Source organism: Anomalospiza imberbis, unplaced genomic scaffold (genome assembly GCF_031753505.1).
Source record: "Anomalospiza imberbis isolate Cuckoo-Finch-1a 21T00152 unplaced genomic scaffold, ASM3175350v1 scaffold_89, whole genome shotgun sequence".
Taxonomy (NCBI): domain Eukaryota; kingdom Metazoa; phylum Chordata; class Aves; order Passeriformes; family Viduidae; genus Anomalospiza; species Anomalospiza imberbis.
Window position 1 is genome coordinate 326908 of NW_027100511.1, and position 16401 is coordinate 343308.

The following is a 16401-nucleotide window of genomic DNA, read 5'->3' on the forward strand; positions in this document are numbered from 1 at the left end:
CTCCCTTGACCTCTAGCATCATGCACTTGCAGGAGGAAGGATCTGGTCTTACAAGTATTTTCATACTCTGATCTCTGTGATTTATTAACCATCAAGTTTTGCCTTCAGAACTCAAGACACCATTTAAAATAATTTCTTGTGCAAAAGTGGAGTTATTGGGCAAAAGAGATCCTTGATAGCTGGGTACAAAGGACACCAGGATTGCTGTTGCTGTTTTCTTTTCAACTACTGTGCTGTGTGACCTTGAGGAAATAGGTTCACTGCAGCTTTATGGTTCTGTTTTTGCATAGGGAAAATAAGGACAGGGATAATTGCTTTCATTTGTAAAACACTTCAAGATTTATGGACTATGAATGACACTTATTAAGTGAAAAGTGCTGCAAAGCTGGCTTAGTTGCACACTGTGCTAACAAAATCTCATATCAGCCTATTGACCCCAGCCTGAAACACTCATTAAAGTTTGTAGGACGTTTTGGTGGATGAGTTGCAGTTATTCTGCTGGAAATATCATACTGAAAGCACTTTTAAATCCATCATCTGCACTGACTTTTTTTCTATTAAAACTAAACACAACTGCTTGTTCTACCCAATTTTCTTAGTTTATTCATGAAAGTTTTGATGGGTATGTACTCATTGTTAATGCTGCTTGTACCCCCATGGCATCTGAGACCTTACAGTTCATTCTAGTCATAGCATAAACATAAAATAGCTTTAGTACTGAGATAAAAAGTTATAAAACATTAAGATATCCAGTCAACTGGTATGAACTAACAAGTTGCGTGGTCACTTTTGAATGGCAAATATTCTTTGTGTGGATACTGTATTAATTTAATTTGTGCTTGAACTTTAGCTATGCTAGACACTGGTGTTGAAAAGTTTACATATTTTTCCAATGTCAAAATGTGCAAATTTAGTATTAAAGAAACAAAACATTTTTACTTGTACTGGAGAAAAAAAATCCTTTTGTAGCAAAGAAATTAAATGAGCTGCTCTTTAAAGGTAGGTCTGGCTTGCTTACAGAATTATTATTTATGCAGTAATGCAGGTCTACAGATGTTTTCCTTTTTCTCTTCCAGATAAAACTTGGGTTGTTTGAAAAGTGGGGAGATAGTGCAAAAAAGATGCAGAAGAAGAGAGCAGAATGAGAACTTTGCAAGTGCCACATGCCTGCAGCCTGCTGTCTTTAGTGATGCTGTTCCTTCCAGTCACTGGAATGTCAAAACAAAATATCCCAAGACTGAAGCTTTCCTAGAAAGGTAAACTTTTCAGTGTTTTTTTCTGATTCTGCTGCTTTTGTTTTGATGTGATGTTGCCAGCAGTTCATTTGTATTACTTACCAGGAAAACAAATCAGACATACAACATAGAAGCCTTAAAGATGGATGAATTCTGCCTAGGGACGGTATTAAATTCTGGTTTTTTTTTTTGTTTTGTCGTGTAGAGGCACATGTTTCTGAAATACAGCTGTCTTTTTAAACTATTATTTCTGTTTGCTCCAAGAGGATGTTAGCAGACTACATAAATTAGAGGGGAGTTATACTTGAAACACTCCGAGCTGCATTGGAGATATTTCCATGTGGCTGGTGGGGATGATGTGAGACATGGAGGACATTCACGTCTTCCTAGAGCATCAGAGAAAGTTGAGAGAGCTGCCTCAAGTGTTTCAAGGGGCCTGACATTTATTTTTGTAATTCTTTTTCTATCACTACGTTGGTATGTTAAACTCCACATATGTGGTTTTCTTTCTCCTTGCCTCTTTGGATCACAAAACCGTGTTTCTCTGTTCAATTTCTTAGTCTTGTGTGTAGTTCTTGTTGGGAATGGTATCTGAGGAGTTTCAACACAGACACATTTATGTATTAATGGACAATTTTTTAAAGGAGATAGATTTCTTGTTGCTTTGAATGTAGATTACACCTCCACATGCACAGAGATGTGACACTGATGCTGTCTTCTTCAGCTAAAACAAATGCTCTCCAGTTAGTTATGTTTCATCTATGTCAGCACCCTGCCCTTACGGGACCTATTTCTGCTCTGTTTTTCAAACTTATGTCTTCCTATGCATGGCAGAATTGCACTCAGGATGGTGTGATGGGACAGGCTGTAAACCCTTCATCGGGGCTTATGATACGTTTGTCATGAGTTTAACACCCAGAGGAATTTATTGAGTAAGCAGAATGACATGCTATTTATTTACAAGCTTCTCTTTTGCTAGATTTGCATGCCACTGTGCATGCTATTCCACTGTTTAGAGATGTGTTTGGATGTGTTTGTGTGAGAGAGACGGAGGAAGCAAGATCAAGGGATCTTGACAACTTTTTTATAAATTCAGGAAACAGTTGCACTCACTGAAGCCAATGAATACAGAAACTGAAAACCTGACATGCGTTATGAAAGTTAGCAGTAAAACCCTCCTAACATACAGCCAGCCTTCTCACAGCTAGGCCTTTTGAGATAATTCCCAAAAGCAGCGTATACCATATGGCAATGGCATTTATTGTGTATTTGACACTCACGATTAGTGAATTCCTCTCAACTTCAAAAGCAGATAGCCTTTGGCAAAATCCTGATGGATGCATTTGGCAGGTAGAGGGGGAGAAAAAAAATTATTGAGGTCAACACAGGAAAAAAAGAAATGTCTGAAATCTTAGTTTAGAATAGTGGCAGAGACCTGCTGGGAGTGGTTGGGAAAATGCCTGAGCTCGTTCAAAAAGACAATGAGCAGATGATTAATATTTAGGCCCTGACCCAAACTTTTATTAGCAACTTTATAAACCTTTCAGTTTGGCTTGAGGGATACCGTTTCCTGTCCAAACTTATCCACCTCTATCCCTGTAGGGGGGCAAATCAACAACAGATACAGATGCAAAATAGCACATAAATTTTAATTTGGAGAGCTGTGATGGAACTGAAAAGCCAGAAGAAAGAGAATTACGAGAATTTATTGTGCCTTGTCTTACTTTTCTTGGGGGGGTGGAAGGTGTGTATTTTTCCACATGGATCAAGAAAAAATTCATTGCAGTTTTTCACACTTAGGTATTGTAAATGATACCAGTATGGCTTATCATAATTAAACCATATTTTTGTTGTTGATATCAGGATGTCAGATGTACTGAATATTTAATAAAGTTGTCAGAATTAAGTCCATCTTGCTTCCCCCAAGTGTTTCAGACAAAATAATTCCAAGGTTTCTGTAAGATGTATGAGAAATGAGCTGTCTTGCCAGTTCTCATAAGATTGTTAGTCATGTCACTGACAAGTCCTGGCATCTCTGTTCTTTGGAATTATGACTTGATATATCATGAGGAGGAGAATACAAAGTTCTTTCCCTTCTTTGTGGGAAACAGACGAAAATTGGCAACATCAGGCAGTTCCAGAAAGCTGGTCACATGTGTGTGTTTGAAGGGAAGTTTTCATTCTCTTCCAGGTGCACTGTGTTTATGGCATAGGTCCATCTTCCCAGAGGAGCTGAGCATTTGCTGGGGCAGGAGAGCTGAAAGTAAGCAAGATTTTGCTCCACAGTTACTGAATCTCCCAGCTGCATCAGTCAATGGTGGATGGGGAAGAGGGAGAGGGTGGGGTAGTTAAAGATGTGTCTGTAACTGCAGGAGTGCTTCAAGAAACCACAGCATGTCACAGCTCCTTTGTGTTCAGACAGCAATTAAAATTTTAGACCTTCTCTTAATGGCAGTTACAGGTTTTCATCTTCCCTGGGTTTTCATCTTCAGAAGTGGGAATCTGTGCTGGAAATGTTAAGATATTCCAGCGAGTCATGTGGGGATCAATGCAGTACAATGCATTTCTTTTATTGCATGCCCTACTCTAAAAATGTGTTCTAAAAAATTGTGCATGTATAAAACTAAAGCTACACACAACTCAATTGAAATGTGTTGTAATACAGAATCAAAGTCATATATTCTCCACCTCTGTTAATATAATACACTATGTCTTTAATCACATATCCTTTATTACCACATTTTCCCTGATCCATTAGTTGAAAAATTTTCTTCTTCACTTATACTTAACTTTTAGATACTGATTCATGTCATTACTATCCCAGAAATTGTCACTGCTTGCTCTTGTGATGTTTTTAGGGTGCTCGCTCTGCATAGACATTACTTAATCTATGCATCTTAGATACTTCTACAAGTTTGAGGTGCTTCTATTTTTATGTTATAGCTTTAATATGCGGAGGAGCTAACAAACTGTCTTCTAATAGAAGATTGACATCTTTAGAAAACCAGGGGATGAATTATTCCTGATTTTCATACTCTTTGTCTAGCTCTGCTTTCAGTCTAGGAGAAACTGTGTGTATTTATCATTCATTTTCGTGCACCTGGACATAGCCTGTGACCTTCATCCAAACTGCAGAACTCCTTAAGCACAGAAGTGACATTCAGCTTCCCTAAGAAGTGCATCCTCCTTGTCTGCTGCATCATTTAACATGCTCATTCCAACGTCTAGAGCAGATGCAGAAGGTTTTCATATACCAGTCTCATTCATTAATGTCATTTTCAGGACAGCATCAGTTTTGTTAATAAAGAATGGAAGAGTCTGTGTCCTAATTCATGTATGTTTAATTCATACAGTGTAGACAGTCGTGTCTCTATCTTCTGAGTAATAATATTTTTTAATTAATTGAGAGGTACTTCCATACATATTTTCTGAGTGTATCTCTAGGTTCTACTTTATAGGGGAAAGTAGACTATAGCCAAACGAGAAGATTGATTGCCGTCTCAGGAAAAAAACCCAAAAATTAAATATTTTCCACTTTGTGGCTATCCTAAAATTTCCCTGCAGAAATGCAGATTCCTAACTGCAAATGTAACCCTATTGATTTGATTTACTTTGCTGATTTTCATGGACATCTTAGTTAGTGTAGTCTTTTTTTCTCAGTGAATGCAGTTATTTTACAGAAGTGTGCACCCTGGTTTATTGGCTGAGGGAGATGCCCCAGCCCAGATTTGGATGTTGTCTCCAGTGACATCCACAAACATATATCATTCCCATGTGGGAATGTGGCCACGCCCCAGAGCAAGCCATGCTTGCTGTGAGCAGTGGTGACTTGGTCACAGAACCAGGAATCCTCCACTGTGACACAGTACATAGGAAAAAGCACAACTGAAGGTAACCTTTGGCTTTTAAAAGAGGATTTACTTAGCACCGTTAAAACCAACTATGGTAGTCATATCAATCTAATCAACAAGAGCATTATTCTCAGCTGATTTGTTTTTCTCCACATTGAATGAGCTAAGATGCAGTCTCACTCCCACTGAAGTCATGGCAAGTGTTTGGCTACTGAAGTAAATTGAAGCAAGATCAAATTCACACTCCTCACATTCTTTCTTCATCTTGCATAAGTAAACTGAAGACAGGCAGTTCTTTCTCCTCTGCTGAAGGATGACAGTGCTAAATCATCAGCTCCACATGGAAATTAGCCACGTTTAAAGCATTGTTTAGTTTCATGCAGTGTTTTGCACACAGGATTTTCTTTCCCCTAAGAGTGATCCATTCTTTTACCATGGTGAAAAAGCAAACAGAGAACATTCTGGTGCCAGGAATTCTTTTGAAAATTTGACTGGATGAGTACACTTGCTTAAAGTTCAGAAATGGTCCTTTGAACATGCTACTTTACAATGTCATGCATTCTGTTCTCTATTGTTTTTGCTTTAAACCTGTTTCATTTTATAACTGATGAGATGCTTGACTGTTCCATCAGAGCAGTTAGTTTGTTCAGTTTCAGTACAGCTGGCTTATCTCCATGTCACGCATCATTTAATTATCCATACAAAACATAGTTAAAACTATGTACAGCTCCTTGAGCCTCACTTAAACTGTCTGTGACACTGCAGTAATCCCAGTTCCCTGACGGGGTGTTGCACAACTATGACTGGTTGGAATGTACTAAACTGGTGATGTAGAAGAGAACCTAGAAATGAGTTTGCATTTTGCAGCTGTGCTTGCTCTGCTGGAAGAGGAAGCAAAACCAGACAAAGCCCTGCTCCTGTGGTAGTATCCGCAGCTGTAAATCTGAATGCTTATGAAAATCAAGGAAAGTGTGTTGAGTGAAGAAATGGTGTTTTCCTCTTGCTTGTTATTTAATTATTTTTGGTGGTTTGTTATTTCTCAGAAAAATCTATCTCAGATTCCTTTGCAGAAAAACATGAAGTGTTTATGTGAGAGTGAAGATCCTACTACTGGAAGATTGTATAGTTACGCAAAAGAATTTGCCTGTTTTGTCTCAAAAATGCTTTCTGGAGGCAGTAATCATTGAGACTTATAATATACACGAGACTGATGATGGATGGGCACTGCTGTCCATGCAAGGAAAGGCTCTTGTATGTGCATAAACTAAATATAAATGTGAAGGCATTTGTAAATAGAAAAACCAGCAAATTTCTTACAGACTTTTTTTTTCTTTTTTTAAGCTAGTGAACTTGAAGGTCAGATCCAACTATATGTTGCATTTTCTGTCATATAATTATCATATATATAATGTCCCGGAGAGCAGCTTCCAGTCACTGACATCAACAGTTTACATAGCAGATGAACTAAGAATAACCTGGGAGAACTGACCCATATCAACCTCTTAAGTGTAAACTGTAGCTCACAACAGTTTTTGTGTTTTCATAGTCACAGAAGGGCCTCAATTGGGTAAAGGAAGAATTGTGTTCAAAAAACACAGAACTATTCTGCTGAGTGTTCACTTTATTAAATCTTGGAAAATGAGAGGAAACAAATCTGGAAGAGTGATACTTGGCAAATAATTTTTGCTCCCTTGTAAAAAGAAGGAAGGGACAACATCAAAAACAGCTTCCCTAGAAGAATGCGGGGAAGATACATGATAAGTGGCATCAGCTCGGAAGAGAGTTTAAAACTCTTTATTGGAATACTTTTGCTAATGACATCTGTTAAGCAAATCCAATTCAGAGCAGTTTTAGCCATCCCAACATTATTCTGCTACACACCAATGGGCGAGCGTGATCAGCCTGACGTCAGTGTCTGTCTAGCAGTGGCCATCTGTGGTCATGATGCAGGTACTCAAGTCACATCCTGCTTCCCTTTCCTCCCTCCCCATTTCTGCAGTTCCATTTAGAGATGAGTTCCCCAAAGAAAGGTCGAGGAGTATAATCTCTCCTGTACTCACAGTCCTTTGGAGATAAATACACAAAGACATAGCAGAAACAGACAGAAGTTCCTTTATCAGTCAAAGAGATTGGCTAACACTGTTTAAGGGAGACAATTTTGAAGATGGTGGGAGTGACAGAGGTACATCTTTGCACAAATTTGAAAACACAGACATTCTGCTTTCTGAACAAAATCCTGGCTATACCAGAATTTTGCACGGTGTTGAACCACAGAGTTTGAGAGCTAAGAGGTTATTGAAGGCATCAAAATTTTGTAATTAAAATATTTGGCCTTTTTAGGATGGTATTAACTCTTCCTGTGCATCATCCAAGCAACCTAGATTTCTTTCAGAAATCTGTAACAGAGCATTAGCTTACATGACATCCTACCCCAAAGTAATAAGTATAAATACTACTAATAAAAAATGTCCCCCACCAGTATTAAATAAAAGCCTGCACTTGTACACTGAGAACATCCCTGGGTCGTGTCACCCAGATTTGAATTTGACAAGGGTTGTGTGTGAGGGTGCTTGTGCCTGCTCTGTCAAGGGAAGCTCTGGTGTTCCCAGGTTCCCGAGTGATGGATCTGCACTTGGTGTCTGTTGGGGCTCGGGGTGCCCAGGGCCACGATGAGTTCCCTGACCGGGCTGGGGACGGCGGGCGGGGCTGGCCTGTGCCGCGCTCTGGGTTCTGTGACATCGCAGGCGCCGTGTCACAATGGGGGCAGCTAGAAAAGGCCCCAGCGGGTGCCGCTGCCCCAGTAGAGCCTGGGCAAGCGGTGAGTGCACAGCAGTGAGGAGACGGGGCTGGGGGCTGGAGGAGGGCTGGGGGAGAAGCGCCGGTACCTGGGGCTGCCCCCGCATCCAGGGCCCAGCCCCGGCGGGAGCGCCTCGCTGAGGGCGCGCTGCTTGCTGGGGCAGCGGTGCGGGCCTTGCCAGCTGCCGGGGGCCCTCTCCTTCCTGCCGCCACATCCCTGCTGCTCCTGCCCCTCATTGTCCGTCTCCATTCCGGCCCCACTGAACCCCTTCTGTGTGTCCTCCTGCAGACCATGGCTTTACTGTCACTGCTCTTCATGCTCGTGCAAAGCCTGATCCAGTACCCCCAGCCGGCTGGGGATGGGCTGGATGAGGCCACGCACCAGCGAATGAAGGAGCGTCAGGAGCTGCTGGACCGTGAGATGGCTCAGCTGCTGCAGGAGCTGGAGCGGGGGCCCCTGGAGCAGCAGGACGAGGGCTGGGGAGCCGTGCTCTTTGGTGCCCTGCAGCAGTGGCCGTTCTGGGTTCTTGCTGGCGTCCTGCTCTTCTTGGGCCTGTGGTTTAGCTGCAGGAGAAGGAGCTGTGACACCAGCAGCAGCAGCAAGGACCAAAGCTCCTGCAAGACCTTGGGAGATGAGAAAGGAACAGAGCAGAAAGAAAACAGCACTGATCCAGAGGAAGGTGGAGAAAACACTGACGTGACTGTGGAGGCAGATGACAGCAGCACTGAATGACAGAGGAGGCAGTCCTGTGGCTGTAGATGAAGGAGACAGTGATGATGCCATTGAAGGCAATGATGATGTGAAGGTGAAGGAAGACAGCGATGTTCACAGAGACAATGGACATGATTTAAAGAAAGATGAGGGACGGAGTGATGGGGATGTGCCAGGAGACAGTCGTGGTGACGAAAATGAAGAAGAACCTGGCCATGTTGTTGGAAATAAAGAAGACCTAGATGAAGCAAATGAAGGAGAACACAAGGATGTGCGGGTGGAGCAAGACAAGGACACTGGAAAGGAAGAAGAAGGAGATGGAAATGAAGAAAAAAACAATAGTGTGACTATAAAGGTGGGCGACAACAATGACATAAATGAAGGTGAAGACAACATAGATGGACAGGAAAAATACATGGATGTGAAGGTGCAGGAAAGCAGTGATGCCAGTGAACAGAGAAGCAGAGATGTGACTGAGCAGGAAGATAGCAGTAAATGCGGGAATGAAAGTGCCCTTAATGGTTTTGCTGGACCTGAGAAAGAAAATAAGGATGTTACAGAAGAAGATGGCAATGATAGAAACAAGGTTGAAGAACAGGGTGATGTGAACGTGGAGGGAAACAAGAACAAGGATAGAAAAGAAGACAAACAAGGTAACGTGGCTGCCAGTGAAAAAGTTGGCAGTGATGGTGGCAAGGAAGAGAGCGGCAATGGTGGACCCGAAGACAGAGAAGACACTCAGGATGCTGGGAATGAGCAAGGCATCCTTTTAGTGGATGGCATACAGTGGCCTGTGGAGGACCTGGAGAGAGGTTGCTCAGTGGTAGCTGAGCTGATGGAGAGCTTCACGCGTGTCTTTGTGGACAGCGTGAGCAATAGCTTCTACCCGGTGCCTCAAGAAGCCATCGGGGTGGGCAGTGCCTTTGAGGGCTGGAGTCCCCGTGGGTGGGATGGTGTGTACCACGTGCTGGTCCCACTGAATCCCCCGCCAGGGCACGTCTTCCACCTAGAGCTGAACAGTGCAGGGCAGATGGCAACAAGGACCTTCAGCGTCCGTGTGGAGCTTGCGTGCTTGTGCGAGAGGGAGCGGCTGGGCGAGAAGCTGTTGTGCTTCCTGCACCACTCGCAGGAGGAGCTGTGGTGGGAGCAGAAGCGCAGCCTCCTAGAGACACTCTGCACCGGCTCCTACCTGGATGTGGAGAAAACCTCCCGCTGGTTCTACCAGTTGGTGAGATGCTCGTGGCTGCACGTGCCTCAGTCATACTCATGGCACTTGGTGTTTCAGCCCTGCAGCCGGTCCTGCCAATTCCAGCTGAGCAAAGGCAAGAAGAGCCTGACGGTGGAGATGCTCTTTGGGGTGCGCCAAGGGGACTCTGACATCTTTGTGGTCAGCCATCCCACAGAGGCCCAGAAAGGCAACTCCAGCATCTTTGTGAGCAGTCAGCCCACCGAGGCAGACATAATCACAAGCACAGCGTGGCCTGAGACATATGCTGTAGCAGAGGCAAAATTCTTGCAGCACATCGCCAGGCAGATGCCGTGCCAGAGCTTGCACCTGAAATGCCTGCAGGTCTTCACCTGCATCCTGAGGGGCACAGGTTTTTCCAGCTCTACCTGGAAGACTGTGGTCATGCACGTGCTGACCACCGTACCGCTGTCCCGGTGGCACAGGAGGGAATTTGCACAGCGGCTGTGGGACGTCATGGCGTACCTGCGCCGCTGCCTGCACTTGAAACACCTGGACCACTTTGTGCTAGGCAACGGGAGGCTTCCTGCAGAGATCAGCTTGCCGCCAGCAATGCGAAGGCTTCAGCCACTCAACCTCTTTGAGCACCTGGCCCGAGATCCTGCTGCCCACCTAGAGGCACTGAAAGCTTATGGTCGGCTGCGATTTCGCCTCCGGACGCTGCTCTCCAGCCACTGAGAGGAGTTCCCTGCACAGAGCTGTGCTGGGGGGGTCACACCCGATGGCAGCCACGTGAACGCTGCGTAATTGTTGCATTTGTCACTGGCAATCCTGAAGCTGCTTTCCTGCTCCTGCGGAAGGAAGATGCTGCAGCACATGGATTCGTTGTGCAGACACATCTCTGAGTGGCCTTGCCCTTCACCTTCCAGTTACGACAGTGCTGTTGCCAAAGTCTATGAGGCAGAAACTGGCTCCACCTGCACATCCTCACAGAAGAACAGTGAAGTTGATGGAGGTTGCTTGAAATATCTCGAAGACAGCAACCTAGTCTGTTAGGGACTTAATGTATTCATTTAATGAGCTGTAGCTTTAATTAGACTAGTTTCTTAGCATTCCTTCCAGATGCCCTTTAGTCTTGTCAGTGTATAACTATTCTGCAAAGTTACCCTTAGTGTAGAGAAATACCCTACTGTAGTTGCTTGTCTGCTTTTAAATAATACTTGAATATCTATGTTTGAGAAATTAATAAAAGAAAATAAGTTTCTCAAATTGCCTGAAATGTGTCATTCTTTGCATTTAACCCTCTGTATTTAAAGAATGTCCTTCCTATACCCCTATCTGAAATAAAAACTTTTTGCAAACAGAGATGTTGGATATATGAAGTGTGCTGTCTCTCAAGCATTTCCATAGAAACGCTTGAAGCTTGAAGTGAAAATGCCCTGAAGTGCCTGAAATTTTGCAGCAGAGTACTCCTGAATTTTTAGGAATATTTGGAAAAGTTTTCTTCACACAGTCACTTTTATACGCTCCTGGGGAACAATTCAGTCCGAAGAGTTGAAGTCAGAGAAGTCCCTAACTGCAAAACATGTGGTTCAATACATCTTTTTTGTTTTTCTCTTTTTTCTATTCCTGGTTATCTGTGTCCTTTCGGAGAGGCCCTGCTGGTCTATTAATATAACCTTTTCCACCAGGCCTATATAATATTGTCTAGCAGTGAGAGCCACTTTCCATGCACAGCTTTATCCATGGTGAGTTGCAGCTAAACAAAACATGATTTACTTCTTGCCATACATAGTAGAGATTCATGGTAATTTGGAAGCATTTATTCTCTTTGCCTTTGTACCAACACATCAAAGAACAAACAGTGACATTGCAGGGTGACATATCAGAGTCTTCTGTGAAATCACAGAGCAGCTGTCTGACATCACAGGGTGACATCTCAGAGTTGTCTCTGTGACCTCACAGGGGCTGTGTGACATCACAGGAGGTTGTATGACATCACAGGAGCTGTGTGACATCACAGGGGCTGTGTGACATCACAGGAGGTTGTATGACATCGCAGGGGCTGTGTGACATCACAGGGGCTGTGTGAGGTCACTGGGGAGGTGACTCTGCCCCAGCCCCCCCTCCCAGTTCCCCCAGAGAAGTCCAACGCTGCTCGTGCACAGCGGGGTCCCCTGTCCCCCCGGGTCCCCCCGCCCCCGGCGCCGCAGCCTCCCCCAGAGGATGTTCCACGAGATCGACCCCAGAGCCTGACACAGGGCCATGGGGGGCGGGACAGGGGACAGGGACCCCCCGGCAGCGTCCCCGTGTCTCCCAGGGCCAGAGCCTGGCCCAGGGCTCCTTCACCCTGTTACCAACGAGGGCTTGAGAGCGCTGAAAAAATCCCCGGCAAGGGAGCAGCAAAAACCCGATTTAATATTGAGTAACAGCACCACAAAGTTCCTTGGCAAGAGTCACTCTGCTCCTGACTGGACACTTCAGGCACACCAAGGAAACAAAGCAACAACAAAACCAAACAGAATCCAGGCAATCAAACCAGAAATGAACCAAGAACTGTCCCTGTGTGAGTGTGAGACACAAGGAAATGAGGGCAAGGATAAAAGGAATACAGGCCCAAGAGCTTACAGAGCTCAAACTTAACAGGACTTAACTTCTACCTTAACCTTAACTTCCACCTTCAACTTCACAATTTAGCAAAAGAGCAGCACTTTACAGTATTTAACCGAACTTATAACCTATGACTTTGCATTTTAACTGAGAAATAACATTTAACAATATTCAACTTGGCTTATATTTTAAACCTAACAACTTAGCAAAGAACAACTCTTAGCACAAATTAACTTAGCTTAGACCTTGTGATTTAACCCTACTGACAGGCCTGACTGGCTCAGCTATCCAAGGCACTCAGACCCCTCAGAGAGCAGCATTTCTGCCACATTTCCCGAGCACAGGCACTCCTGTGTGCACACAGACACAAAGAGTCAGTGCAAGGCACCTGTGAGAAATTCCCCTGAGGGCAGGGAAATGCTCCCTGCCAATGCTTTGGCATCTCCCCAGCGGGGGAAGGGTTGAGCCTGGAGGAGTGGGGGGATCGGCCCAGGCTCCCTCGTTGTTGGGGATCCCCGAGTGCAGCAAACAGGAGAGTTCCCGGCTCGGAGAGGCCCCACTCCGAGGGAGTCGCTGGCCCAGGAGAGCTCCAAGGGGCTCCTTTTGGAGCGCTGTCTGTAGGGCCCCAAGAGAGGGGCTTCAGTGCCAGCAATGTTTCATCCTGGCCGCACTTGGCATCCACAGCTTTCTTTGGCAGGGTGAGAACAGCGATGTTGTGCCACTGAGGGAACAAAAACACTTCCCGGGGCTGCTCCTAAAGCAGCCAGGAGCTGGTTGGGCAGCAGCAGTGCCTGGAGCAGACAGTGTTTGTGATGAGCTCCAAGGAGCTGAGCCCAGGGGCTGTTGGCCAAGGCCGAGGCCCAGCGAGCATTTCTCAGCTGGCAGGGCGGCCGGAGAAGGTGGAGGCGGGGGAATAATTCACGCCCTCAGAGTGCTCCCAGTCGCTCCCAGTATTTCCATGTCCGTGCCCCAAGTGCTGCTCCCAGCCCTGATCCGTGGGGATGGGAATGTCCCGCTCCCTTGCCGGGGCAGGGTCACACCTGAGCCAGGTGTGCAGGGCAGGCCCTTGCCCTGACCCCCAGCACTGTCCCAGCTGCAGGATCTGCTTCCCACCAGCCTCTTCCTCCTGCGGCCCCGAGCCCAGCTTGGTGCTGAACAAAGGGGCTGGGCCGGGGCCATTCCCCGGCGGGGGCTGCACACCCCCCTGCCCCCTCCCCAAATTCCCTCTGGGGGAGCAGGAGCTGGGGCTGGAGCCCTGTGGGGAGGGACAAGGGGGTGACAATGGGATGGGGGGTGTCACACACGCTCTGGGGGGACACACACGGTCCCGGGGACCCCCCCATATCTTCTGCAGAGCCAGGACAATGAACCCCAACATGGAGCCACTGACCTCTGGCAGTATCTTGGGGGGTGGGGTCTGGTGGAAGCTTTGGGAGTCTGGGGGAGTCACAACCACCCAAAAACGCCCTCCCAGCCCCACAGCCACTCCCAGACTCCTCCAACCACCCCACAGCTCCCAGCCAGGACCCCCCACCACCAACTACTCCCTGCAAGATAAATGACCCCAAGAACCACCAAAACCCGTTTCCATCTCCCCCAGGACCCACCCAAATTCTCTGCAAGACACACAGCCCTGTCAGGGACCCAAATCTCCCTCATAGACCCTTCCAAGCCCCCTCCCGGCACCACAAATGCCCACAGGATTGACAGAAGCCCTTCCCAGTCCCCCCAGGAGCCCCTAAACGCCCACCTCCCATGGCACTGACCAGGAGAGGTTGGTGGACAGGAACATTTACAGCCAGGATCAGCTTGGGCATTTCAGCAGTGATTTGGGCACTTTGGGGGAACATCCCGGATAGGGAGAGCCAGGCCAGGCACTGGGACAGACAATTAGAATTCTTGGAGAACAGGCAGGCTCAGGTGGACACCTTTTGCCGGCACACCTATGAGATTGTGGACATGTCCCCTGCCTTTGATAGCTTCAGAACACCCAAATCCTCCCAAATATTCTATTGAACCAACCCCAAATTCACCCCCAAATCCTGGTAAATGGTGCAGCTTTAGATCTCTTTGCTCAATTTCTTTATTTTCACCCCAGTTTTGGTTGTCTAGGCAGGGTGAGGAAAGAAATTATTGAAATGGAAAAGACCTCCAAGATCATGCAGCACTGCTTGATGCCACCAGAAGAAATAACTGTAAGGAGCGGGTGAGATTTTTTTGGGGTGTAAAGTCAACAAATCGCTTCCTCCCAATGAATTTCCAGTTCAGATCAGAGTCCTGATGGATGTTCCTGCCCCTGTATTCATCCAGGTGCCTATGGGGATCCAGGAGGATGTGGAGACCACCTTCCAGGTGTCTTCTCAGCAGGGATCACTGGGAATGTGGGTCACCAGGGCTCTGACCAAAGTGGGTCCTCCCATGGGGGATGGAGTTGGAGCAGGGCACAAAGCTCTTCCCACAGCTGAGGCATTTGCAGGGCTTCCCCTACCGATGCCTCTGTTGGTGTTGGGTCAAGTTAGAGCTCCTGGAGAAGCTCTTCCCACACTGGGGACACTCGTAGGGCCTCTCCCCAGTGTGGATGCTCCGGTGGGTGACGAGGTGGGACTTTTGGCTGAAGGTCATCCCACATTCCCCACACTTGTATGGTCTTTCCCCAGTGTGGATCCTCTGGTGGCTGATCAAGGGGGACCTCTGGCTGAAGCTCATCCCACATTCCCCACACTCGTAGGGCCTCTCCCAGGTGTGGATGCGCCAGTGGGTGACGAGGGTGGAGTTGTGCTTGAAGCCCTTCCCGCAGTCGGGGCAGCGGAAGGGCCTCTCCTCCATGTGAATCCGCTGGTGCCTAAGGAGGCTGCAGCTGGTCTGAAACCTCTTCTGACACTCGGGACACTCGTAGAGCCTCTCCCCAGTGTGCATGCGTTGGTGGGTGACGAGGGCAGAGCTGCAGCTGAAGCTCTTCCCACACTCCCCACACTCGTAGGGCCATTCCCCGGTGTGGATCATCTGGTGCTGGATCAGGTGGGAGCTCTGCGTGAAGCTCTTCCCACAATCCAAGCACTTGTAGGGCTTCTCCCCATGGTGAACCTGCTCATGGCCCACCAGCTCCGAGCTCTGGCTGAAGCTCTGTCCACATTCCTGGCACAGGATGCCCGGGCTTTTTGGGCTCCCGGGGTCCCTTCTCCCCTCCTTCTCTGCTTTGGGGTTCAGGGGCTCCAAGGAGTCCCCCCTGCCCCTCTCCAGGCTGTTGAGGGTCCCGCCAATGACGGCTCTCCCCCCTCTCTGGGCTCCCCACTTTGGGCTCCTGGGGGACACAGGGCTCTGCTCCTCCAGGCTGCCTCTGCTGGCAGCTGCCACTGGGACCCCCCAGTGTCCCCCCAAGGGGCCTTTTCCACTCAGCTTTGCAGTTCTTCATTCTCCAAACATCCCCCCCAAAAACCCAACCCAGGGACCCCCCCCAGGATATATCTGGGCCGAGCTCTCCATCCCTGGTCACCCATGGGATGGGGGCTGATGGTCCCAGCGGGGCTGCGAATTCAGGGAGGGCTCCACCTCATGCTTCCTTTTTCTTTCCCGGATACTGCTTAGTCCCTCCTCTTCCTCTCCTTCCAGCTCCTCCTCTTCCATCCCTCCTCCTCCTCCCTGAGCCCACCTCCTTCTCCTACTTCCATCCCTCCTGGCTCTCCTTCTCCATCCCTCCTCTTCCCTCCCTCCTCCTCCTCCCCGAGGAGCAGTGACACCCGCGGTGCCCCATTCCCGCAGCCCTGGCAGCCCGCGGCAGGAGCGGGGATGGAGCCGGGACAGGTCAGGATGGACAACGCGGGGCTCTCGGCTGCTCCCACCTGCTGGGGGCAAGGGGAACCCGGCCCGGGCAAAAGGAGAGGCAAACTGGGGAAACTGGGGGCTGCACATCCAAACTGGGCCTTGCTGGGGACCCTGCCAGGGGACTGCCAGCCCTTGGGGCTCCTCTTGAGAGATCCGGGAGGGGGGAACGCAGAGAGGGCTGGGGGATCC

General features: G+C 47.6%; 1 protein-coding gene across 1 annotated transcript in view; it reads right to left on the reverse strand.

The window, feature by feature from the left end:
• LOC137467945 (zinc finger protein 436-like) overlaps positions 1-15403 on the reverse strand; it is a 101421-nt gene extending 86018 nt beyond the window's left edge. The window contains exon 1 of the mRNA XM_068179348.1: positions 14934-15403. Coding sequence (XP_068035449.1) covers positions 14934-15393 — 460 coding nt within the window. The 5' untranslated portion in view covers positions 15394-15403. The remainder of the gene's footprint in view (positions 1-14933) is intronic.
• Positions 15404-16401: the final 998 nt, after the last annotated feature.